The sequence below is a fragment of the Pangasianodon hypophthalmus genome, chromosome 27 (genome assembly GCF_027358585.1).
Source record: "Pangasianodon hypophthalmus isolate fPanHyp1 chromosome 27, fPanHyp1.pri, whole genome shotgun sequence".
NCBI classification, from domain to species: domain Eukaryota; kingdom Metazoa; phylum Chordata; class Actinopteri; order Siluriformes; family Pangasiidae; genus Pangasianodon; species Pangasianodon hypophthalmus.
The window spans coordinates 17890258-17914826 of NC_069736.1; the positions used below are offsets into that span (position 1 = coordinate 17890258).

The following is a 24569-nucleotide window of genomic DNA, read 5'->3' on the forward strand; positions in this document are numbered from 1 at the left end:
CTAAACATGTCACATAAAAACAATAACGTCTTTGGCAATATTGTTCTTTGGATAATCTATATGGATGTTAATGACACCATTTCTTTTTGTGAAACAGTCTGCGTCAGTGGACGTCAACAAAATTTGCTGAGTGTTTCAGATCAGTAAATAGTAATGTACATTGTTTCCACGAGAACAATCATATTCAAATGAGGTGACTATAAGAGAATGTATATGTAAGAATAGCAGCTACTCCACAATGGTTCCTGTACTGAAATTCAAAGACAAGAAGTTAGATTTCCTTTAATAATTTTCTTTATTGAGTAACCTGTTTTGTGTAATAAAGTTTCACTTACAAACATAAAACCCAGGAAAACACACAAAAGCAAACATTCCCTGATTGTTATTGTTTTAGGAAATTTTGGTTCCATGAGTGTTCATAGATGTTTTCTTCAACTAATGTTCTGTTTTAGGAATGTTAACTTTATTTTTTAATTTTTTTATATTATTTATCTTATCTGAGAAACCCATTGCAGTTAAAATGGAGGTAAGGGTATGTGAAAAACACATAACATGAGCTGAGGTACAGTGTGCATTAAGGGTTGGGTCGAATCTCAGCATAGTTTTTGACTACCTGTGAGAAACGCACCACTTTCATGAAGCTGGGTTTCTCTTTTCTGTCATCCCACAGGTATTCAGGTGAGAGCAACTTGGTGGGTTTGTTGTACAGGAAGTACTTGTTCAGGTGAGACTCTTCCTGCCATGCCGCTTCGATTTGATTTGCTCGGTCCGCTTCCAGCTGCATGCGGCACGTCTTCGCCAGCTTGAGCACTTTGTCGAGGCGCCCTCCGATCACGGCCCCTCCATAGTAGTAGTCTCCTTCTTCTAAAGGTATGAAGGCCTGAGATTCAGGACGCCTCTCGTACGTGAACTGTTCCCGAGATGTTGCAAAAAACCAGGCATGCAGCACGCCAACAAGATCGCCCAGAGACTCCGCACCCCAGTGAGCATAGAATTTGGAGTCGACGTCGAGGCTGAATATGTAGTCTACCTTGTTGGTGAGTTCCTCTTCAATGAGCTTCTCAATCAACTCCATCCTGCGTAGCGAGATTTCCTGCCAGCGGTTTGAGCTTGCTGTTTTTATCACAGTCAACTGACGCCCCTCCCCCAGTGTTACCACGGGAACTTCGTCCGGGCGATCTGTAAACAGGTAATAATGCACTCGGTAGCCCACCATGAAGTGCTGCTCCGCCGACTCTAGGAAGTCCTTCAGGAAACGCACATACCTGCAGGAAAATATTCCACTTGTTAATGCTTACATTCATGGTCTGATGGGTGCTGGTGCTGGTAGGTTTGGCCAATATTTGTGGTCAATATTTCAAATACTAACAGAATGTTAATGCTTAAAAACACTAAATTTCATGGACTTTGTTTCTTGTCCCATTTTGCCCCAGTGTGTATTAATGTTAATACAGCTATCAGATTTTTGTCCATCTGAAAGCAAGTGAATATGAGATGAAAATTAATTTGGTAAAATTTTTATCAGGATTCAATCCAACCCAGAGCCTTCATCATATGACAGTTATCAACTAGGGAAGGTAAAGGATAACACATGCTTTCTCCGAGACACACAGGGCAGCGTAACACACTCGGAGGAAGGAAGGTGCTATCTGCCATCTTCTGCATACACACAGCCATGACTGAATACTGTTGCTGTGAATCAGAATCAGAATCAGAAACAATTTATTGCCAGGTACAGTAAAGGACACTCTACAGTACTAGGAATTTGTCTTGATGTCAGGTGCAAACACAGAATCAAAGATATAAGGTCAAGATGAAGTGAAGAATACAAAAATACAAAAAATGCAAAAAATGCAACACAATACAAAGGTAAAAACAAAACTAAAGTGCAGGGACCATGGTGCAAGATGAACATGCTATATATAAATATGAAATATGTAAACAGCAGAAGATAGAATATATTAAATCAAAAATATAAATAGTTATATACAGAAAAAGTGAGTGTACATGGTAGATAGAAAAGTTGCAGCTTCAGAGGGGAGAGTGACTGTCAGTAGGTTGGGGGGGGTCACCTGTGGGGAATTGGGGCACTGTTCAGCAGGCTGACTGCAGCGGGGAAGAAGCTGTTCTTGTGGCGTGAGGTCCTGGTCCGGAGCCTCTTGCCAGAGGGGAGAGGCTGAAAGAGTGCATGTCCGGGGTGAGAGGGGTTGGCTGCAATCCTGGCTGCACGTCTCCAGGTCCTGGAGACGTACAAGTCCTGGAGTGATGGGAGGCTGCAGCCGATCACCTTCTCAGCGGAGTGAATGACGCACTGCAGCTTGGCCTTGTCCCTGGCCGTGGCAGCAGCAAACCAGACTGTGATGGAGGAAGTGAGAATAGATTCGATGATGGCAGTGTAGAAGTTGACCATCATCTTCACGGGGAGGTGGAACTTCTTCAGCTGCCGCAAGAAGTATAGCCTCTGCTGAGCCTTCTTGGTGAGGGAGCTGATTTTCTGCTCCCACTTAAGTTCCTGGGTGATGGTGGTACCCAGGAAGCGGAAGGACTCAACAGAGGTCCCCGGAGTGTTACGGAGGATGACGGGTGGGTGGGGGGCTGGATCCTTCCTGAAATCCATTATCATCTTCGCTGTCTTGAGAGCGTTGAGCTCCAGGTTGTTCATGCTGCACCATGACACCAGACGGTCCATCTCCCTTCTGTAGGCCGACTCATCTCCATCAGAGATGAGGCCGATGAGGGTGGAGTCATCTGCAAACTTCAGAAGTTTGACAGACTGGTGACTAGAAGTGCAGCTGTTGGTATACAGGGAGAATAACAGAGGACACAGCCTTGGGGGGATCCAGTGCTGATGATCCGGGAGTCCGAGACATACTTCCCCAGCCTCAGAAACTGCCGTCTGTCTGTCAAAAAGTCTGTGATCCACCTGCACAATGAGTCTGGCACGTTCAGCTGTGAGAGCTTGTCTCAGAGCAGAGATGGGATGATAGTGTTGAAGGCAGAGCTGAAGTCCACAAACAGTAACCTGGCATAGGATCCTGGGGAGTCCAGATGCTGGAGGATGAAGTGGAGGGCCATGTTTACAGGGTTGTCTACAGATCTGTTGGCTCTGTAGGCAAACTGTATGGGATCCAGAAGAGGGTCTGTAATGTCCTTGAGGTGGGAAAAGACAAGGCGCTCAAAAGACTTCATGACCACAGAAGTCAGGGCAACGGGTCTGTAATCATTAAGTCCTGTGATCCTCGCCTTTTTAGGGACAGGAATAATCTGTGAAGTTTTAAAGCAGGCTGGCACATGGCATGTCTCCAGTGAGGTGTTAAAAATGTTAGTGAACACCGGAGACAGCTGGTTGGCACAGTGCTTCAGGGTGGAGGGGGAGACAGCGTCCGGGCCCGCGGCTTTGCAGGGGTTCAGTCATTTAAACAGTCTATTCACATCTCCCTCTTTGATGGAGAGAGGTGTGAGTGGTGAGGGAGAGGGTGACACTGAGGTGTGAGGCTGTGTGGGTGATCCAGGTGTAGCATCGGAGGTCATGCAGATCAATGACTGGTGGGGGGGGGGGGGGGGTATCACGTATGTCCCATTGTCTTTCAAAGCGGCAGTAAAATTCGTTCAGGCTGTTGGCCAAGTGCAGGTCGTTGACAGAGTGGTGGGCTCTAGGCTTGAAGTTGGTGATTGCCTTAAGCCCTTTCCAGACAGAGGCAGAGTCGTTGGCTGAGAGTTTCTGTTCCATTCTCTCACCATGCTCTGATTTAGCACTTCTCACCTCCTTGCTAAATCTGTACTTGGCCTCTTTATATTTGTCTTTGTCCCCACTTCTGAATGCAGCCTCTTTCTCTGACCTCAGCTGTCTGAGTTTAGCTGTGAACCAGGGTTTATCATTGTTGTAACTCACCCTGGTGGGTGATGGAATGACGCTGTCCTCACAAAAGTTAATGTAGGACGTCACAGTGTCCGTGTACTCGTCCAGACTATTGGTGGCAGACCTGAAAACTTCCCAGTTTGTACAGTCCAGACATTCCTGCAGTTCCCCCACAGCCTCAGTAGTCCACTTCTTTGAAGTCCTCACAGTAGGTTTGCAGAGTTTTAGCTTCTGCCTGTATGCCGGAATCAAGTATACCATGATGTGGTCTGACTGACCCAGTGCAGCGCGAGGGACAGCACGATAGGCACCGCTGATGGTGGTGTAGCAGTGGTCCAGTACATTCCCCTCTCTGGTCGGGCACTTAATGAACTGTTTGTATTTGGGGAGTTCGCGGGAGAGATTACCTTTGTTAAAATCTCCTAGGACAATAACCAAGGTGTCCGGGTTTGCCCGTTCCACACTCTCGTCAGCCAGTGCACGCTGCGCCCCACGCGCATCACCATGCGGCGGGATGTAAACACTGACGAGAATGAATGAGGAGAACTCGCGGGGCAAGTAGAAAGGTTTGCAGTTAATGATGCAGGCCTCCAGGTCTGGGGAACAATGCTGAGAAAGTACAGTAACATCGTTGCACCAGCCACTGTTGATATAAAAACAGATTCCACCTCCTTTTTTTTGCCGGAAAGGTCCATGTGTCTGTCCGCTCTGTAGAGTTGAAATCCGCTCAGCTGGAGCGCAGAGTCCGGTATAAGTTCACACAGCCACGATTCCGTGAAGCACAAAACACAGGACGTAGAAAAGTCTGTATTTTCATTCAGCAGCAGTGTCATCTCGTCTATTTTGTTGCAAAGTGAGCACACGTTAGAGAGGAATATCCCGGGAAGTGCGGTGCGTAATCCGCACCGTCGGAGACGCACAAGCACACCTGAGCGTTTACCTCTTCTGCGGAGCCTCACTTTGTTACGAGCGTCCTTGATCAAAATAGCCAGTAAATCAACGGTAGAGGCCAGAAAAGTCGGAAAAAGGTCCACAGGGGTAGTAGCTCTGATGTTCATGAGCTCATCCCTGGAGTAGGAGCCACCAGAGCAGTGGCAGAAAACTAGATTAAAACACAAAAAGAGACATAGAAGAGCGCACCAAAACACCGAGGCAGCCATCCGCGGCGCCATCTTTTTTTCTATTGAGTGACAGGGTAGAGACATGATGCCCCTCCCACCCAGAGAGCATGGCCAATTTTGCTCCCTTGGGACCAGGCCATGGATAGCTGTGGCTTTGTTGTGCCACTTGGGAGCCCCTAGGTGACAGATCATTAGCGTCACTGTTAGAGCCATAATGTCAACCATGTTTTAAATTATTATTAACATACTGTCACACACCATTATCTACAATGCTTTGTGCATCTCAGTTGTCAAGACCTACTTCCCCAGAGCGAAGATGATGGTTGCCATGGTGATGTTCTGGTGTTTGTAGACAATAATGCCAAGCTTTAACATTAACATATTGTAAACATATTATTAACATACGCAACATTACATTTATCACTTGCTAGAGATTGACACTAAGTTACCCACAATACTTTGTACATGACAAGTGTCATGACGTACTTCCCCAGAGCGAAGACGGTGGTCGCCACAGTGATGTTCTGTTGTTTGTAGATGCCGTCAATCACCGTCAAATCAAATGTACCCTCCCACACAATTGGAGCTAACCATTGCGTCGTCGTGGCAACATCTGGCCGACTGACAAAACACACACACACTCACACACTTAAGCTTTCATTTACTTTACAGTACATTTTTAGGTACAGGCAGGTGACAAATTAAAGGAAAAAACCTGGTGTCTACGTTGTGTTGTTATGTGCACACATTTACTCACCTACTGCTCACACTGGGCTGAGTGTATGCAATCCTAGTAGTAAAATAAACATTATTATTATTATTATTATTATTATTTATACCACAGCACTGTTGAATTGTCAAATCAGATTTGTTGATGTTTATATTAATGTGCTCATTCTAATATGGTATATTTCTATAGTAACAGCTCATTTGCAGGGATGTGTATGGCGGGCAAGCCAAGTAAACTGATTCAAAAATATGTGTAATCGTTGATATGGTGAAGTTTTCTGTACGGAGATGCTTATTTAACATTTATGGAAGGAGTCTTCAGTGCTTTGAAACAGTCAGAGGTAAAACTGTAACTTTAAGTTTTCTGACATCTTCAGGACAGAGAAGTTTATACTTTGTGGTTTCTCCATACCATGACAAGCGGCACTTTTTGTTTTATTAACTTCAACAGAGAGAAAAAAAGAGAGGCTGGTGAGGGAACGACTGTTTATAGCTGCTACAACATAAGTGACAACAGCAACTAACTTGTTTCGCAGATGTTACACAACATTAAATGTAACTATAAACAGATAAAAATGATTATGTGACATTGTTTAATAAAAGAAAACTGTAATCATTAGCAAACTGCTGTGGTATAAGAGGAATAAAACACATGATTTATTGTAAAATAATCTACTTCAGGATGGTTTTATTCCTTACTTAACTAAATTAATGCACTGTTCACAATCAATTCAATTCAGTTTTGTTTTTATAGCACAGAATGGTTGGAATGATAAGCATAGGACAGTTGTTAGGAAGTGAAAGTCTCTATCGTATGCAAGTGAGATTGTCTACAGCATCAAGCTTAATGATAAGGGCCCATAGCTCTGAGTCAAAGGAGGAGGAAGAGTAGAGGTGGAGATAGATCAGGCAATTCCAGAGGAACCAAACATCATCAACGACAACATCACAGCAACCAGCATCTCACCAGAAGAGGAGAAGCACTCAACAGAGAGAGGTGTGTGTGTGTGTGTGTGTGTGTGTGTGTGTGTGTGTGTGCGCTCACCCTGCAGGAAAGATTAAGTCCATATTAACATGCTGTTTTGTTTCCCTGAAAGACGATCAGACACAGACTTATTGCATGTGTATATATTTATACATATACATATATCAGTCACAATAGACACAGACAGACAGACAGACAGAGGAATGGGTGTGAAGTTGCATGGGGGGAATTCAAAGCTGAAACGTTCACACTGGGCATTTTTCACCAGCAAACATTTTATATGTAATTCTATGGCACTTTTAAAAAGCTTTTTACTACATTTACTTATGTCAATGTACTTAATTGTCTGTACTTTACTTGAGATTTTCTTTCACCTAAAACCTTTGCGCTGTATTCAGGATTGGCAACTTAATTCCAAAAATTACATCACTATTGCTGTAGGAAAGTTATGCATATTCAGAGTCATGTTACGCACATGCTTTATTTGATTTTCTGCATGTCGTTCACACCTCCAGCCTGACTTTACCTAGCCGTTTTGTTCTGTGTATTCGCTACGATTTTTGACTTCTTGTCTGTTTCTTGATTCTCGTGTTTGTTTTGAATAGTTATGTCTGTTTGCTGATCGCCTGACCCTGAGCCTGTTTTTCACTACGTGTGTGCTCTTCATTTTTGGATTTGCCTGCGTCTCAATAAACGCTTTATATTGCAGTTCCATCCATCTCCACTCACGTTATGTGACAACGATGCAACGTAAAAGCTAGAGACAATTTAAAAATTTAAAAAAAAAAAAAACGACTAATATGATGATATATGATTCAGAAGATGGCGATTATTGAAATAAATCTAATAGGAGTCTGCCAATATATTACTGCATAAATTAGTTCACATTAATCACTGTAAAAATTGCGCATTATACTTTTACCAGCCCTGCAATCTACAGTATGATATTTGTTGCATGTCTCCCCCCTGTGGCCCTTGCTTCTATAACCATTAGAATTTGTTAATGGTTTAATTGTAGTTCAATAGAATTTAAACCAGTAGAGTTCGCCTTTTTAAAAAGCTTAAAGCTTTTTATTCATTAAAGAACTAGCAATGGTTCAGTAAATACAGTCACACTGACAGGAACATTGTGTAGTTACAAGTAACAAGTTATTTCATTTCATGGAGCTACTTAGGTTCTCATTAAGTCCAATATCATCTCATCTTTACAAGGAAGATGTGCATCAACACTTTTCAAGACCCATCTCTTCTACAAGCATTTAAGTGATAGCCTGGCTATCTATTTAAGCACTAAATCTGAAAAAAAAACAACAACTGTTTTCATACCTGCTACTAACCCTAGCTCCTTGTCATGATTTTAGCTTAATGGTATTCTTTGACCCTGACTTGTGTGTACCTACTATGCAAACAACTGCAAATTAGTAGGGCCAGTTGTTGGCACACTCTTTTTCTTGTCTTCAAGAGAAAAACAGGTGCCACACAGTTTAGATATGAATTGACTTTTATAAATCAGAGTCCTCCATGTTTTTCAAACTTTCAGGAATCTTAGAATTATGAGATTGATTTTTTATTTTTTATTGAGAAGGAAACAGGCTCAACATCTCAGGAGCCAAAAATGTTTGCCGCTTAGCTGACTAAGATGGAGGAGATGGAGAAGAAACTGACTGTTACGTTTTATCATTTCATATATATCCTGGACAAAACATGACGCTTGTGGGGAAAAAACATCTCAGAGACTGGAGGCATTCTGTTTATTTAGCGCATTAACGGCCTGTAGCAAAGTGTGCATTTAAACAAACCAAGTAGGTTAAATCACTGTAACAACACCCTGTTGTCACAAAGTAGCCTGCAGACAGAATATTTTATTGTTCATGTGAATTTGAGCTGTTTTGAGTAGATCAAAACTTGTTACCAATTCTTGTGTGAAAAAGCTGTAACAAACCGGTTAAATGGTCACAAAAACATGACAACCACAAGGAGCTGCTGTTACATCCAGCCACCTCAAACACCACAAGAAAAATAATACTCTCAAGTGGCTGCACTGTCTAGACGTATAACTGTAAAGGTATACGTGTTATATGTGTTTTGTACTCACAAATTCACTCTGCACTCCAACACATCACTGAAAACACAGAACATCACTAATGGTTCATCACACAGTTATTAGACATTCATTCATACACCTTCAGTAATTGTCTTATCCAGGTCACAGGGCATAATGCATATACATTCATATACTCATTCGCACCTAGGGGCAATTTAGCAAAGCCAAACCACCTACCAGCACAGGGAGAGGATATGAGTTTAAAGTAGAATAAAGTAATGTATGCCAAATTTACTGGCACGTTTCCCAAGCAGAAGCAGGAAAACACTTTTAGAGTACAATTAAGAAATACTGACTTGGAAACAGCTGATTTCCTAGAACAATGTAACACACACACAAACACACACACACACACACGTGCATGGGTGGGTGTGAATGTGCATTTCTTACCTGAACCAAGTGGATGTGTAGCTGAAGTAAATGAACCTGATGAAGAAAACAAATTATTCATGATTCCCAACACTTTGATAAAAGCCCCAGTTCTGGCTGAAGAAAAGCAGCCACATTTTGCCACATGGTTTGGGGTGATTTGGTTGAGCTTGGATGTTTTTTTGTGAGAAAGGATGTTTTTGTGAGAATGTGAAGAATATGAGAGATTGTTGTCACATGCAGAGAGTAATCAGTACTTCTCAGACATTCCTTCAGCTCCTTTAATGTTGCCATAGGTCTCTAGGCAGCCTCCCTGGTAAGTTTTTGTCTTGTCTTTTTATAAATTTTGGAGGGACATCCTGTTCTTGGTGAAGTCATTGTGGTGCTCCATTTTCTCCACTTGTTGATGATGGCCTTCACGGTGTTCCATGGTGCATCTAATGTTTTGGAAATTCTTTTTTTTACCCCTCTCCTGATCAATATCTTTCTACAGTGAGATCCTGTTCAGGCTTTGTAAGCTCTTTGTGGACCAAGGCTTCAGTAGTCTGATGAAACCAAGAAGACCAAGAAACCAAGAAAATCTTACTGGTTCATTCTGAACACAGCCACATCTTCAATTATAAAAGGGTGTACAAACTTATGCAACCAGGTTATTGTAACTTTTTATTTTTCCCTAAAATGTTTCTGATTATTTTTCACTGAAGTTTTATATGAAAAAGTTCTGACGTGATTTATCTTGGGTTTTTTTTCAGCACAAAAACTTGCCATTTTAACAGGAGTGTGTAGACTTTTTATATCTACTGTATGTATGAAGAAGAGAAGTACACTTTGCATCACTGGCATTTTTAGAGTGTAGTAAAAAAACTTACTATTGGCTAAACAACCGTAGTATGGAGCTCACTGAGGATAGCTCTAACTGCTAACAGAAAAGTGATCTTCCTACTGTCCAGAGATCACGAGTCGGAATCCCGACGATGCCACATTCATCCGTGGCTGGGAGTCTAAGAGAGAAAAATTGGCTCTGCTTTCTGGGTAGCACAGATGTTATTCATAACAGGCCTCAAAAAACAGACATTTATTCATTCAAATAAGAGAATGCTTAGCTTTTTTTTTAATTCTTTACAAATTAATGTGAGTATGAATCAAATCAGTTGTTATCAGCTGCACAAATGGTGCCTTGTGTATTTCTCTGAAAAATATGGGACACTAGAGGCTGATATTTACAACCACTAACAAATCAGAAGAAAATAAAAATAATGTTGCAAATAACACGATTCCATTAAATCTGAGCACCCTGATACACTAAAATCCAAATATAGAGATCTGTTAAATTCTCTGGGAAGGTATGGGCATGTTGCTTTAGAAAGATGTCTTTCATAAGGGACGTCACATGCACAGAAGAGGGAGTGATAATATTATACACAAACAGATCTCAACAGACTCCTGGTTGAAAGTTGAAACTAAAACCTTCGTCATTCCAAAGAAGCTTATCCCTACCTACTCTTCTCTCCTTTACGGCATTTGGCAGACGCCCTTATCCAGAGCGACTTATATTTATCTCATTTTATACAACTGAGCAGTTGAGGGTTAAGGGCCTTGCTCCAGGGCCCAGCAGTGGCAGCTTGGTGGTGCTGGGGATTGAACGCATGACCTTTGGATCATTAATCCAACATCTTAACCACTGAGCTACAACTGCCCTCTGTATACACCAACAGCTACACTTCTAAAGACCTGTCTGCCCAAGCAACTCAACCATGACTATTTCTACATTAACCTGTGACAGTATTTGCACCTTCTGTTCCTACTTTGGAACTGCCTGGTGTTTAATGTGTAATTTCGTATAGTTTATTTTACTTGAACAGTTGTTGGAATTGTTGCAGTGTTTGCTTTGTTTGTATTTGCACTGTCTTGTGATACCTGAACTGTTATATGTGTCTGTTGTCCATCTATGTACACACCAATTCTGCTAAAGTCCTAGTAAATGGAAGTGTACCTGGCTAATAAAGTGATTCTGATTCCGATTCTGATTAAACACCATGAGACACGTTGAAAAACCTTTTGACATGTTCTTTAAATGCTGTAAATCTGCTCTTTATTGCAAATGTCTACTCTGCCAATCACGAGGCAGCAGCTCAATGTCTCAAAGTCAAGAGCTTCAGTTAATCCTCACATCAAACATCGGAATGGGACAAAAAGGCGATCTCAGTGACTTCGACTGTGACATGGTTGTGGGTGGTTTGAGTATTTTAGAAACTGGCCACTTGACCTCCTCTGACCTCTCTGATCAGCAAGCCAGTTCCTCCTACATCGCTCACAGGATGTTTTTTTTTTCACACCATTCTGTTTAATCTCTAGAGACTGTTGTGTGTGAACATCCCAGGAGATCAGCAGTTTCTGAAATACTCAAACCACCCTATCTGACACCAACAACCATTCCACGGTCAAAGTCACTGAGATCACATTTTTCTCCATTCTGATGTCTGACATGAACATTAACTGAAGCTCTTGACTCGTGCCCACATGTTTTTATTTTATTGAGCTGCTGTCTCATGATTGGATGGAAGAGTTTGCAAGAATGATAAGGTGTGCAAGGGTTACTAAATTTTTGTCCCAGTCTAGCTCTGATGGTATTGTCATTAATACAGCCTAAGTAGATAATGTTAGCTATGTGTTTGCAGATCAGAATGACCAGTGCTTCAAGTTGCTTTAAAAATATCAGTTACTTTTCTGCACTTTGCAGCAACCTCTTGGAGCGCTTTTCTTTTTCGTGCCCTTTCCCCGCACTGCTCCACTTGACCACTTCTTCTCTCTTCTTCTTTTTTTTGTCACATCGCTTTTATTTACAGAAGCCTCACTGACAAGACTCATTTTTCATGTTTGTTTTTCTCACTTGCCACCCAATTTGCAACCTGATTGGTCAACAATGAAATGTGTACAGCATGGCCTCGTTAAAGCAGCTTACTAGCTTTAGAGGAAACAAGTATCAGGAAAGCACCCAGAAGAAAAGTTTCTCTTGTCTGTTATCTGGTTTGGTTCATTTAGGTAGCACAAGTGCCCCACCTACACAATGTGCAAACAGTATTATTCTGGCTATCGTTCACTGTTTTTTTGAGTGACGTTTTTTCTTCAGGTGTTGACTGAAGAGCTCCACAGGAAATTCAGAGATGTTACAGGATTAAATTTAACATGGGCAGTAACTAAGCAGACCTGAGTATTTAGCATACTCTAATACTTTTTAATACCTATATTATTTCATCTACAACTAAAATAATAGTTAGGCTATAGAATACTAAATTCTAGCATATACAAATATACTAGGTACATTTCTCCATGTACTGAAACTAGCATATCAAAAACACACTAGAATACTTCTCTTCAAATATACAATATGAGAAGTAAACTGGACTTTTATTTATGCAGATCTGAGAACAGGTGACTCTGTGTTTGGTTTTCTACTGATACTAAATAATGTGTGAGATTACTGGGATTTTTTATTACTGGACTTTGACTGTGGAATGGTTGTTGGTGTCAGATAGGGTGGGGTTTTTTTTCGTTAAAACAAGCTGAAAGACAGGAGACTTCTCATTTTTGATTATCTTCTGGTCTCAATGCTGTCCAGGACAAACTATACAGATAATATAGAGATTACTTGTGAGATTTTTTCCCTATGTGCAGCCTTATGTGATACATCTAACCATCACGTTAGAGAGCATGCTCATGAGCTCCACACTTGAACAAAGCAATTACACCAAACATTCATAGTACACGTCACCTTTCCAATTTTATAGTGACTGTATTGATTTCAATGTGTGTTCATGTCCCTTTAATAACAATCCTCAAAACCTCACCTGCTTAGAGGTATGAAAAAGAGGTTGCATTATAAACATGTCTCTTTATTTTATTTATTTACGAAGCAGGACACACTGTTGTAGCTGCTGCAAAAATAGTTTTATTTTTTGTGACCTTCTCTGGAATCTATCAAATCTATTAAACAGTAACTGACTAAAGTTGAAATCCCAGCACTCAGTGGAATAATAAAAGTCAAAATAATAATAATAATAATAATAATAATTATAATAGCAATAATGACATACCCGAGGAGTGAACCGGTGATAATAAGGGAAAACAGACAGAAATTCTGTCCAACCCGCATTGTGATGTTCTCCCGTCCTTCAATTGCTAAAAACAGATAGAGACTTTGGTTCTCTGTGTGTGTGTGTGTGTGTGTGTGTGTGTGTGTGTGTGTGTGTGTGTGTGTGTGTGTGTGTGTGTGTGACAAGGGAGTGGCCATTTGGATGAAGCAGGTTGGCAGATTTTACCCTTAAAGAACTGACACACTGCTCTGACCTGAAACTACTCATGCCTTAACTTACTTAACGACACCTATCTTATTACATATTTTACCATAGCGCTTTTTAAATTCTGGATTGTGATTGCTCAGAAGGTATTGATTAATCTTCTATAACAGCAGCTCTGACAATAGTGCAGCTGCAAATCACAGGTTTGTATTAATTCTGTGGTAACAGTTTATTCACAGGGACTTTACGAAGATGCTCCACATTAATGGATTAGAAAAACATGTGTAATCGTTGATATGGTGAAGGTTTCTGTAAGGAGATGCTTATTTAGTGTTTACGAAACGAGTCTCCAGTGTCAGTGCTTTGTAAAATACAGTGGTAAAGCTGTAACTTTAAGTTCTCCAACATCTTCAGGACAGAAGAGTTTACGTGTTGCACAGTAACATGATGACAAGCTGCATTTTTTTTGTCTTATTAACTTCACAAGATAGAAAAAACAGAGGCTGGTGAGGAAACGATTGTTTATAGCTGCTATAACATAAGTGGCAGCAGGAGGTAACTTGTTTCATGGACATTCCACAACATTAAATCTAACTATAAATGGATAAAATGTTTGCCGTTTGACATTTTGTTCTTTAAATAGTAAATGCCTGAAGAAATACACTATCACTAATAATAATAATAATGTTTTATTCCTTATATAGCTCATTTATATTTATTGTTGAATTGCTGAAATGATATAGAGAGCAACTAAGAAGGCAATACAGTGATTATAAAGCCATATCATGAAACAAATCAAATTTTCTCTAAATACAACCTTATGGTTATATTATCCTACATAATATGGTGATGCCCCAACCTTTCCCACCTCATGTCTAAAATATGGACACCCATTTTATGTGTGTGTTCTAGTGTTTAACCCTCGGGGATCTCAGCCCCAGTGAGATTGTATGATGTGCAAACAATAAGGAAATATAATACCTCTGCAGCTGAGTGTAAAAAGGGCACAGTCCCTTTGTGTGTGTGTGTGTGTGTGTGTGTGTGTGTGTGTGTGTGTGCGTGCGTGTGTGGGTACAGTGTTTTACATCAATACAATACAGTCAATACAATAATAGCTAATATTGCAGGATATAAATGTACACCACAAGGGAAGTTTCTCTCACCAAACAACTCTGACTGTGCACATACAATAAAGGGAAACTTATCAGAATATTTACATCTTCGTCTTTTTAATTATTAATAGTTCTAGCTATTTTGTCTTGATTACCTCTCTCACTGGGTGCCTGGTTGAGCTTCTTTTTTTCTCTTAGGTATTCCTATCTTCTATCTAATGAACTTGGAAGGATTTATCACCCAGCACACTGCTCCCTTTTAACACCAGCACAAGAGATCTTTCTTCTCTTCACATAATCTGACAACAAACCCCACTGTGTTAGCATTACTCTGGTTTCAGAATTATAACCCAAGAATATCCAGGTCAGAACAACAGATCACAGCCCAGTCCCCTGACTGTCATGATAAATGTCTGTCTTGCTGAGTAGCAACACTAAGCGTCCACTTCAACTGAAAGTCTGAAGGTCAGTCAGTTACTACACCCTATTGCTAGGTTTTAAGCAAATCCAAAGCCCAAACAGCTGTTCCATAGACCTGCTCTTAGACACTACCCCGCCTAGATCATGTATCTACCCATTATCCCTTTCTGAGAATAAAGCCATGGAGGAATACATCTCTGACACTGCAATCCATAAAGCTACATCAGGCCCTCTACATCACCGACATATACAGGGTCTCTTTTTTTGTGCACAAGAAGGAAGCTGGTCTGCTTTGACTATTGTGTCCTGAATCAAATCACCATCAACTACTGATACCCATCATTTCCAGTGCCCTCTGCCCTTGAGCAACTAAGAGCAGCCACCATCTTCATCAAGTTCAACCTCTGCAATGCCTACTAATGTGCACTAATCCAAGTCTATAAAGGGAACAAGTAGAAGACGCCTCTGATCACTGTAAATACCTTATAATGCCCTACAGCTTGGTCAGTGGTCCCTCTGTGTGCCAGGCTTTTGTAAATGAGGTCCTCAGGGACATGCTATATCAATGACATTTGAATATTTTCAGATTCCCTGGAGCAGCGTGTTTACCATGTCAAAAGGACCCTAAAAAGACTCATCACTACATCTGAGGAAGTAATCATGAATTTATCCCAAATAATTAGGTACATCAAAAGTGAATGTAATGTGTGTTTAAGGCTTGCTGTTTACAGACCTGGCATTGCTGTATTTGTGTAGCCTGGATTGTGATTGACTGGTATACGCTTCATCAAAAGGGGATGGTGTTTTGACTGGAACTGGCCTCAGTTGATGAGCACAGTGGTTGAATGTAAGGTCACTGTTAGGCTGTATAATGTGATATGAAAGAACTTTAGTCATTGCACTATGTTGTTTCCTTTTTCTTTGCTTGTACAAATATTACATGTGTCTAACTTGGAAATGCATGCATGCTTTGTTTAGAACATTTATTTTTCCCAGTTGTGCTGTATGACGAAGTCATTGGATGTTTTCTGCATATACTTTCATTACAAGTATTTAGGTGCCGGTAATGATACATGCATTTTCATAATAAATACCTGGGTTGGACATTTGTGCATGCTGTTTACTTTTTCAGGACTCGTTGTGCTCTCATGAACTTATTGGTTGATTTATAAAACATACAAGGCTTTGTTTACAATACAGATCAAACAGATCTGAGGTGAATACTTGTTTGGATTCATCATGTAAATGGATTGAATTGTTCCACTCTGTTAGGAAATGTCTTTGATGAAGTACATGTTTACGCCTCTCATTGACATTGATGCAGGAGTACTAATCCATCAAACTCCTTTGTTTTGTAATAGTAATATGCCGTTCTCAGTTGTCATAAAGTGAAGACGTTGTACTTCATAGGTACCCACTGAATGTTTTCACAAGATTTCTGAAGATGTTCAAGATGAAATTTACAGGTTGTGCCTTTGAAATATTGTTTTAATGTATATAAACCTGACACACTGCAGGTTTAACCTATTATGTCAGCTGAGTAAGTCTTGAAAACAAGTCTGGACTGGAGTGAGTAAAGGTCATGCCACAACCACCTACATTACCCAGTGTACACTCTATAGGCATTAAAGGTTTAATCTCTAAAGCATATTAATTATTGTATACCAGTATTTTATTTTTAAGTAAGAAATAAGCACTAATCTAAGAAATAATCACTAAGAACTAAGCATTTTTTCATTTTTACATTTAAAGTTAAATGAGTTCCTTGTGTTGGATGAATGGACATGCAGCATACGAGCTAGCTAAATTCAGAGCAGCAGCTAATATTTCCCCTTCGGTCTATATAGTGTTTTCCCCCAGCTATATATGTTCTTATTCCTAGTTCTTTTGCATCTGTTAATATTTAACTGCCCCATTTGATAAGCATCAAGTCAGTGTGTGCCTGCAAACTGCTCTCACACACTGAGTGTCCACATGTGACTTGTTTTCCATCAGATACCTGTGTAATAATCTGCTGTAATAAGTTGCAAACCTGAGTGTATTGATTCTACACAACACAGCTAGTGAGCATGCAATCATTGTAGTCATTGCAATCATTGTAATCTGTGACGTTACTAACGCTTTTGATTATCTGTTTTTGTCTTCCTGATCAGACCTCTAATTTGTTTATTAGTTCCCTATTTGCCAGTCTAGTTAAGCCTGGTTGACTGACTATTTTCACTTGTCTTCCTCCTTCTACTAGTATTCACAAACATCATGTTACAAAGTAAATAAAAAATGCAGAGGAAGACTGGTGCAAAAATTCCAAAAATAACACGGATAGTACCTACTTGACTACAACATTTTTCAAAGAATAACCTGAATAAGCTTGATATTTTTGACATATTCTGGCAGTGATGCTGACTGGCAACATAAATATGTGGCAGTCTGAGAAAACCCATCAGATGTCCCTGTGGCTGAATTCTTGACTGGAATAAAGATAAAATGACTAGAAAATCATGCTTTAACCATAATTTGGTTTTTCTACCAATTTTATTTGTTAATGTCTGTTACGTTCTGGGGTATGTTCGCATGTTTTTGTGTTTTGTTCTCTCCCCTTTTCTCTCGCCCTCCCTCTCTTTCTCTCTCTCTCTGCAGCACTGCCTCATTGGATAACGCTCCTGTCCGTCGCTGATGTCATTGGCCGTGACGACCAATCAACCTCTCACCCCGCCTATTTAAAACCCGCAGCCATTCATTCATGGGGAGTTGATTTGTGTAGTTAAACTTAGTGTTCGTGTGACTTTAGTGTTGGGGAAAAGTGGACAGGTAAGTAAGTCACATGACATACATTGTACAGCACGTAGGAATTCCGTTTTCTGTATTAGACACATTAGGCTAGGAGTGAGCACCATCCGCTGTACATTTTGGTTTGGATAGATAGAGTAGGTTAGTTAGCACGTCCTGGACACTGAAGACTTATTTTGCTATCTTTTGTTATAGTTAGGTTAGAGGGTTTGGAACTAGTTAGACTTGTTTTTGTTTTGTTCATTTCGTTGCTTTGGTGCCGCTCGCGTATCTTTCCCCCTTTTGTGTCTTGTTACTTGTTATTGTAAATAAATTGTAAATACTATCACTATCACTTGGCACCACACACTCTTCCACTTGTATATAGATAAATAAATCACCTGGTTGATTTGCACTACTGGTTGATGGTCCCTGACTACACACACACAACTGATATTTTTAATAATCAAATGAGTGTTATTCCCCACATACCCCTAGAATAATTGGGGTTGTAACAATGTCCAACCTACTGATAAATATATAACTAAATATACTCATCAAACTGTGTTCCAGATGCACCTGACTTGAGGAGACAGTGGTGGGCAGGTACAGAGTCACACAGGCTTTTCATATAGTGTGCTGCCACCAAGTGTAAGCATGAGCCATTGCACATATTGCAGAAATAACTAATACTCATGAAAAATAATTTAGCATTTTCATATATATATTTGTCTGCAGATGCATTCTGAAATGATCAAAATTTTAAAAATGTTAAAGAATTGTGACCTGATGTGACCATAAACTAGCTATTTAATAAAAAAAAAAAATTCATTTTTCAATACAGTGTGACATATCTAGCCGAGAAGCATGGACTAGAAAATAAACACTTAAACTCCATTATATGCTCTAAAATCAACCTAAAAGACAACATATTAGACCTCGCCCCATTAGTATCTGGACTTCTGAATATCTCACCACAAATTAAAGTCCTATCCAAAATATATAAAATAATATCCAAATCCAAGTCGACAATTACCACATCAAGTAAAAAATGGGAAGATGAACTAGCAATCACACCCAGAGAAGATTTTTGCCACAAATACTGGTGGTGGTGGGCAAAAAAAAAAAAGAAAGTGAAAAGGTATGTATAGTTAAAAGCTGCAACACTGGCCTAAGGGAAATCTGGGGAGGTCAAAGATGAAAACATAAATGATGTCCCTGATGCAGCTTGCTATTTCCAACCCATATCTTTGGCCAACTGGTTTGCGCTGATATAGAATTCTGGAAACAAATCCTTATACATGTTGTTTTCATAGAATTTGGCTTGTCTGTGGAATGACAAGAAAACAAATTAGTTGCAGTTCAAAAAACGGAAAAATAAAAATAAGGGCTGTTTGACTTACTGATGCACCAATCTGTTACGCAGAAAACGCAGCAGGCCAAGTAAATCATCTCGAATGTTTATTTCACGTTTTTGTAAATCTGTAATCTGTAAATGCAAAATATATGTTTAATTAATTCTCTAACCAATAACAAGTAATAAAGAAAAAAAAACGGCCTGTACACAATTATCACTGAATTTTTACATCTGCACTGGATCCTGGGAACCTCAACCATCTAAATTACTTTTCATGTATTTACTCTTACATTCCTGTTTACTATAGCAATAATTCAGATTCAAATTTTTATATGTGCAGTGAAATGTTTTTTTCAACCTTCTGTAACATGAAAAATAGAAGTTACATAAACCAGAATTTACTTCTATAGAGATAGGAAAGGAAAAATATAAAAATATGAAAATATGATAGGGATAAGGGATATAAAGATCGGTGACAGAAACAGTAAGACTTATTTTATTTTGAATAAGGTGCAGATATGTGCATTTGTTTGTACAATATATGCTGTACAATATATAGTGCAGAGTAGGCTTGTGCGATATAATGACATTATCAACACTGAGTGGCATCAACAGAGACAATTTCAGCCACATGAACATTAGTAAAAAGGATTTACTGAAATATGATGTTATAAATATATTTTTAAACTGTTTACCGCATATTATTACAGAATCACTTAAAAATCCACCATCCAGCTGAGTTTTTTTGACTGCGGCAGTTCCCGACTGCACAGCTGATAATATTATTACGCCTCCCCGACTCACCTTAAAACTGAAATCATGGAAGAGTTCATCCTGTCTTTTTTTTTTAGGCTTCCAGTTCTGGATGATTACATTTAACGCAATATTTAAAAATGGAAAATGCAATCAGGGAAAATTCATTATCGAACAAGTCTAGTACATACAATATACAGAAACTTTCCAGAGGAAAGTTCTGTGTTAATAACCAACCAGGACATCAGAACAACCAATGCAACGGATTGCAACAATAGTTTTAGTTCACTTCTGCAAACATTGTAGAAGCTAAGCCTTCTGGGTAACTATGCATGTTATTTTATATATACATTATAAAGCCAAAAGTTTGTGAAAACCTGATCATCACACCTATATATGCATCTTTGCTCTACATTTCTTTGCATGTGCCTAAGACTTTTGCACAGTACATACAGTATATACACAGCACAGTATATATATATATATATATATATATATATATATATATATATATATATATATATATATATATATATATATATATATATATATGACTTTTGCACACACACACGTATATATATATATATATATATATATATATATATATATATATATATATATATATATATATATATACATGAAAAATGGAGTAAAAATAAAAACAACCTTAGATTTCCATTCAGAAAACTTTTTGTATTTTCCCACAGCTTCAAGAAGCTTAGCATCTGGTGCTTTGTAATTCTGGACGGCTTCGTTGTCGCCGATGATTCTCAAAAATGAATCTCTCCTAAATGGGAACAAATGTAAAATATAAATGTGGGTTACGGCCTCTCATGGATTCCTACAAAATCATTTGTTGATTTCTTTTTGCAAACTGTTTTATTTTTGGTGTTTTTTGATATGTCATATTTTATATTGACAATAGGATACATGTTCACGTATCCATTCCCTTTTACTTCTAGTAAATGCACTGCAAAATGCTACAAGACTACAAATATTTACAGTGTGCCCAATTAAAGCACAAATAAAGTGGTATATAGCAAGGGATCCAGCTCACCTAAGCCTTCTGATTCTTCTATCATTGATTCCCAGGCAGGAAAGCAGAAAAGAGACTTAAAGAGTCAAATGCCAGAGCCAGAAAACAGAGAGACAGACCAAGAAAGCAAAAGATGCAAAGCAAAAAAGGACAGACATGTAGCATCATATCAATGACAAAATTCAGTGTATGCAAGGATACGGTGCATGAGCACAAAAATACTTTCATGTGCAAATTTTAAACTTGAGAGCATAACAAGTTACTGTGCACAAGAAACGAATAACAAGGTGAGTGGAATGCTGCTTGGGTATAGCTTTGATTGGGCCTCTTTGCTTGCACAAGTCAAACTGATTTTTGTCACTTTGAGGGCGGGGATGGAGAGCAAACTGGTTCATGTCTTCACGCCTATGATTGGTCACTTTCAACATGAATTCCACCCCCTTTGGAAAGAGAAGAATGAAAGCAATGGCAGTGGTGATGACCAAGAGCAGAGCTGTGCATATAGTCTTACATGTAGCACATTTTCAATGATTCTACCTTTCGAGATCATATTTGACATAGTAGTAATCTTTTTAATCCTACCCATCATCGTTCCAGAAATAAGGATGCTCTACTGCCTCTTTGACACTCAGCCTGTCTTGTGGTTCATGTGCAATCATTTTCTCAATCAGATCTTTTGCTTCCACATCAGTTCTTTCATCCAGTTGGTAATTTCCTTTCCGAATATTATCTTCTACTTCATAAGATGTGCCGAAAGGATGATTACCGCCAGAGAGGATGTAATACCCCAACATTCCAGCCACCTGCAACCACAAGCATGTTTTTTTTAATATAAATTCAGTAATTGTGTCAATTTAACCATAAAAATAAACACATTCCTAAATTTTATATTCATTTGAATCAGATTAGTATTCAGTGCTGGAAAGATGGCTTTGCAGATCAATGATGAAACTTGTGTATTGTTTCGTTTTTTTTCTTTTTTAAAAATACATTTCCTTTTCATGTTCATTGAGAGACACAAAAAAGGGGTTACGAGACAAACCTGAATGTCGGTGCTTGTTTTGTATCCACACCTTCCATCTGCCTTCCCTTTCACCTCTGTCGCCTCCCAGCCTCGGGTACCGGCTCTTGAGGTGTGCACCGTGCTTGCACCTTGGTTTACAAAGCGGCTTATTCCAAAGTCAGCTAATCTCACGTTTCCTTCTACATCTGTTAAAAGGGTTCATAAAGTTATCTTGGCTTTATGCACTGCTTTTACTGTAATCATGAACTAAGCATTTATTAGTGAGGAGTTTGGTGTGGTGAGTTTCTCAATAAAAGAAGCTTATAAGGTGGAAAAATAAATAAATACCAATTAAAATATTGCTGGGTTTTAAGTCTCGGTGGATGATACCAGCATTGTGGAGGGCTTGCAATCCAAGAAGCACTTCGTTTGTCACTTTCTTCAAAGCATCCTGGTCCAGTTCTTTTGTTTTCTTGTAGTCTTCAAAATCATACTCACAGAGTTGGAGACAGAGGTAATCAAAATGCCGGTCTTCTGTGAAATCTAGATATTTCACGATGTTCTTGTGCTCCAGCTTTGGGTCTCGCAGTATGTTCATCTCATCCTTCAGCTGTTTATGGTTATCCTTGATCATTCGTTTAACTGCTACCTCAGTACCATCATCCCTCATTCCTATATATACATGGGTTCCTTCTGCTCCACTTCCTATCTTGTATTCACTCTTTGCACACAGGAAAAGTTTCCCGTTTCCTAGGCTCTCCAGTTCAGGATCTTTGAGGAGGTCCTCAAATTTGGTTCTATGTTTTTTGCTGTTTTTTTGCCATCGTTCTTTAAGATTCGTGCCGGTTTCATTATCCGCTCTCTGTGAGCCTGTGAGTAATGAGCAATGACGAAAGAAAGCTGAGAATACAGTGCTACTACTGTATGGGTGTAAACTTCAGGCTTTCACAATATGCAATACGATAGGATTTCAATTCATAAGGCAACAATTAATTCATCCATTAATTCATGAATAATGATGTAGAGAAGGACTATTGAGGCAAATCACCAGGCTAGCCTATAAAATAATTTACACATCAGCTTAAAATTCAGATATTTATTATTATGATTTTGAAACTGTTTGTTATGAAACCAGGTGATATTCACAATTAATTTGATGTTTACAGCATATCAGTAATTCTGAGAGCATAAACAGATTCAGTGTACTTAGATGCATGAATGGAAATTACATATCACAGTATAGACCTTTTCTGCTGTATTTCTCCTCCAGGTCCTTAAAGAGGTAAAAATCTAAGTGGCGCAGGGCTTCATAAAATGCAGCTTTGCTTGCTGCGTTGTTTAACGACTTATAGAGTTCTCTCATCTTATTTTGGTTGGTACTTTGTACAGAAATATCTGCATAGGCCTCTTGATCGATATGCTTCATTTGCAACAGCTTATCAGCCAGACGCATCACTGAGTGAAATTTCTGGATAAGCTCGTCCCTCATGTCATCAATAAAGGCAGCACCTGTGGTGATGTTATGACAAATATTAATACCTGAACAAAAGATCGAGTGCAAATGCTTTCAATGTGCTTTTTCATCAAATGACAGTTTATGGCCATTTTAATAACTGCGATAAACCAGAAATAATGTATTTCGGTGTCTAAATATACAAAAGATACATTTTATATACTGTCCTTACCAACTTGTTGAAAATGCGCACATAAAACAAAAGAAGAAGGTATCTACACTGCCAGTGTGAAGCAAATCTCTGAGTCTTTCAAGAATTGAAATCAGAATGTATACTAAACATTAACGTTTTGTAAATAAATGTAGTAGCTGAATAAGATACATGAACTCAAAAGTTGGCTGTATTTTGATTTTAAGCTGAATATCAGTAATAGTCTAGACCCTGGTACCTAGGGCTGGGCAATATGATGACATAATATCGATATTGTGATGAATTATGTCACAATACACTATTCTGAGATATCGCAGGTATGTGATATCCTTTTCTAACATTTTTAATAGCAAATACAAACTCTGATTAAAAGCAGCCGATTTAATGTTAAAATTTTGTACTTAACATTAAAACATTTTTATTATAAAAAAAATATTAAAAATGTATTATTTATTTACCAATTTCAGTTTAGTCATTTTCTGTTTTGACATTTTAGACATAATAGATTTTCAAAGTTTTTTTAATGCAACACTACTGTTTTACAAACTTATATACAGTATATCATGATACATATCGTGTATTGGAGAAACGTCAAGTATCATGATATGATATTTTTGTTATATCACCCTCCCCCCCTTCCCTAAGCCCCCACCCCACTCCCCATTGAGCTGGCAATGACTGCAGGTTTACGTACAGCGTTGTTCTTCAGCCATCCTTTGCATTCAATGTCTGCAAAAGAAAAATGTTGAAACAGTGAATCAGGACATAAATGCTATTTCACATTGCACAGACTTTAGGTAAAATGCTTTAGATGACGGTTTGTTAACAAAAAAGTCAGAAAAACCTGACAGTAAGAATCTCATTGTACATTTGAGCATATGACAGTAAAGTTCTTGAAGCTTGAACGGCTTATACTTCTCTCGTACCTTTACTGAATATTAACTATTAAATTAGTTATTACTTGATTCATTTTTGCCTAACAGGGTGGAAGAT

General features: G+C 38.9%; 2 protein-coding genes across 5 annotated transcripts in view; both read right to left on the reverse strand.

Moving 5' to 3' along the window:
* Positions 1 to 276: 276 nt before the first annotated feature.
* LOC117596209 (globoside alpha-1,3-N-acetylgalactosaminyltransferase 1-like) lies at positions 277 to 13382 on the reverse strand. 2 transcript variants are annotated; one of them, XM_053230200.1, is made up of 7 exons: positions 13262 to 13382; positions 9189 to 9224; positions 8790 to 8816; positions 6755 to 6799; positions 5738 to 5770; positions 5467 to 5601; positions 277 to 1265 (listed from the first exon to the last, which is right to left on the reverse strand). In XM_053230200.1, the coding sequence occupies exons 1-7, from the start codon at positions 13318 to 13320 to the stop codon at positions 575 to 577; spliced, it is 1026 nt and encodes a 341-aa protein (XP_053086175.1). In that variant the 5' UTR covers positions 13321 to 13382; the 3' UTR covers positions 277 to 574. The 2 variants fall into 2 exon arrangements, with proteins under 2 accessions (XP_053086175.1, XP_053086176.1); XM_053230201.1 differs by having other exon boundaries at positions 9189 to 9712; positions 13262 to 13340.
* A 2616-nt stretch (positions 13383 to 15998) lies between these two features.
* LOC113524239 (serine/threonine-protein kinase/endoribonuclease IRE1) overlaps positions 15999 to 24569 on the reverse strand; it is an 11932-nt gene continuing 3361 nt past the window's right edge. The window contains exons 3-10 of one of the 3 annotated variants that reach the window (XM_034300508.2): positions 24271 to 24305; positions 23158 to 23421; positions 22261 to 22782; positions 21952 to 22118; positions 21492 to 21712; positions 20540 to 20660; positions 19167 to 19252; positions 15999 to 19091 (exon numbers count right to left, since the gene is read on the reverse strand). In XM_034300508.2, the coding sequence (XP_034156399.2) occupies positions 18995 to 19091; positions 19167 to 19252; positions 20540 to 20660; positions 21492 to 21712; positions 21952 to 22118; positions 22261 to 22782; positions 23158 to 23421; positions 24271 to 24298 (1506 nt within the window). In that variant the 5' untranslated portion in view covers positions 24299 to 24305 and the 3' untranslated portion in view covers positions 15999 to 18994. Of the gene's footprint in view, positions 19092 to 19166; positions 19253 to 20536; positions 20661 to 20930; positions 21350 to 21491; positions 21713 to 21951; positions 22119 to 22260; positions 22783 to 23157; positions 23422 to 24270; positions 24306 to 24569 lie in introns of those variants that run through there. The other 2 variants (XM_034300507.2, XR_004577381.2) reach the window with 2 other exon arrangements.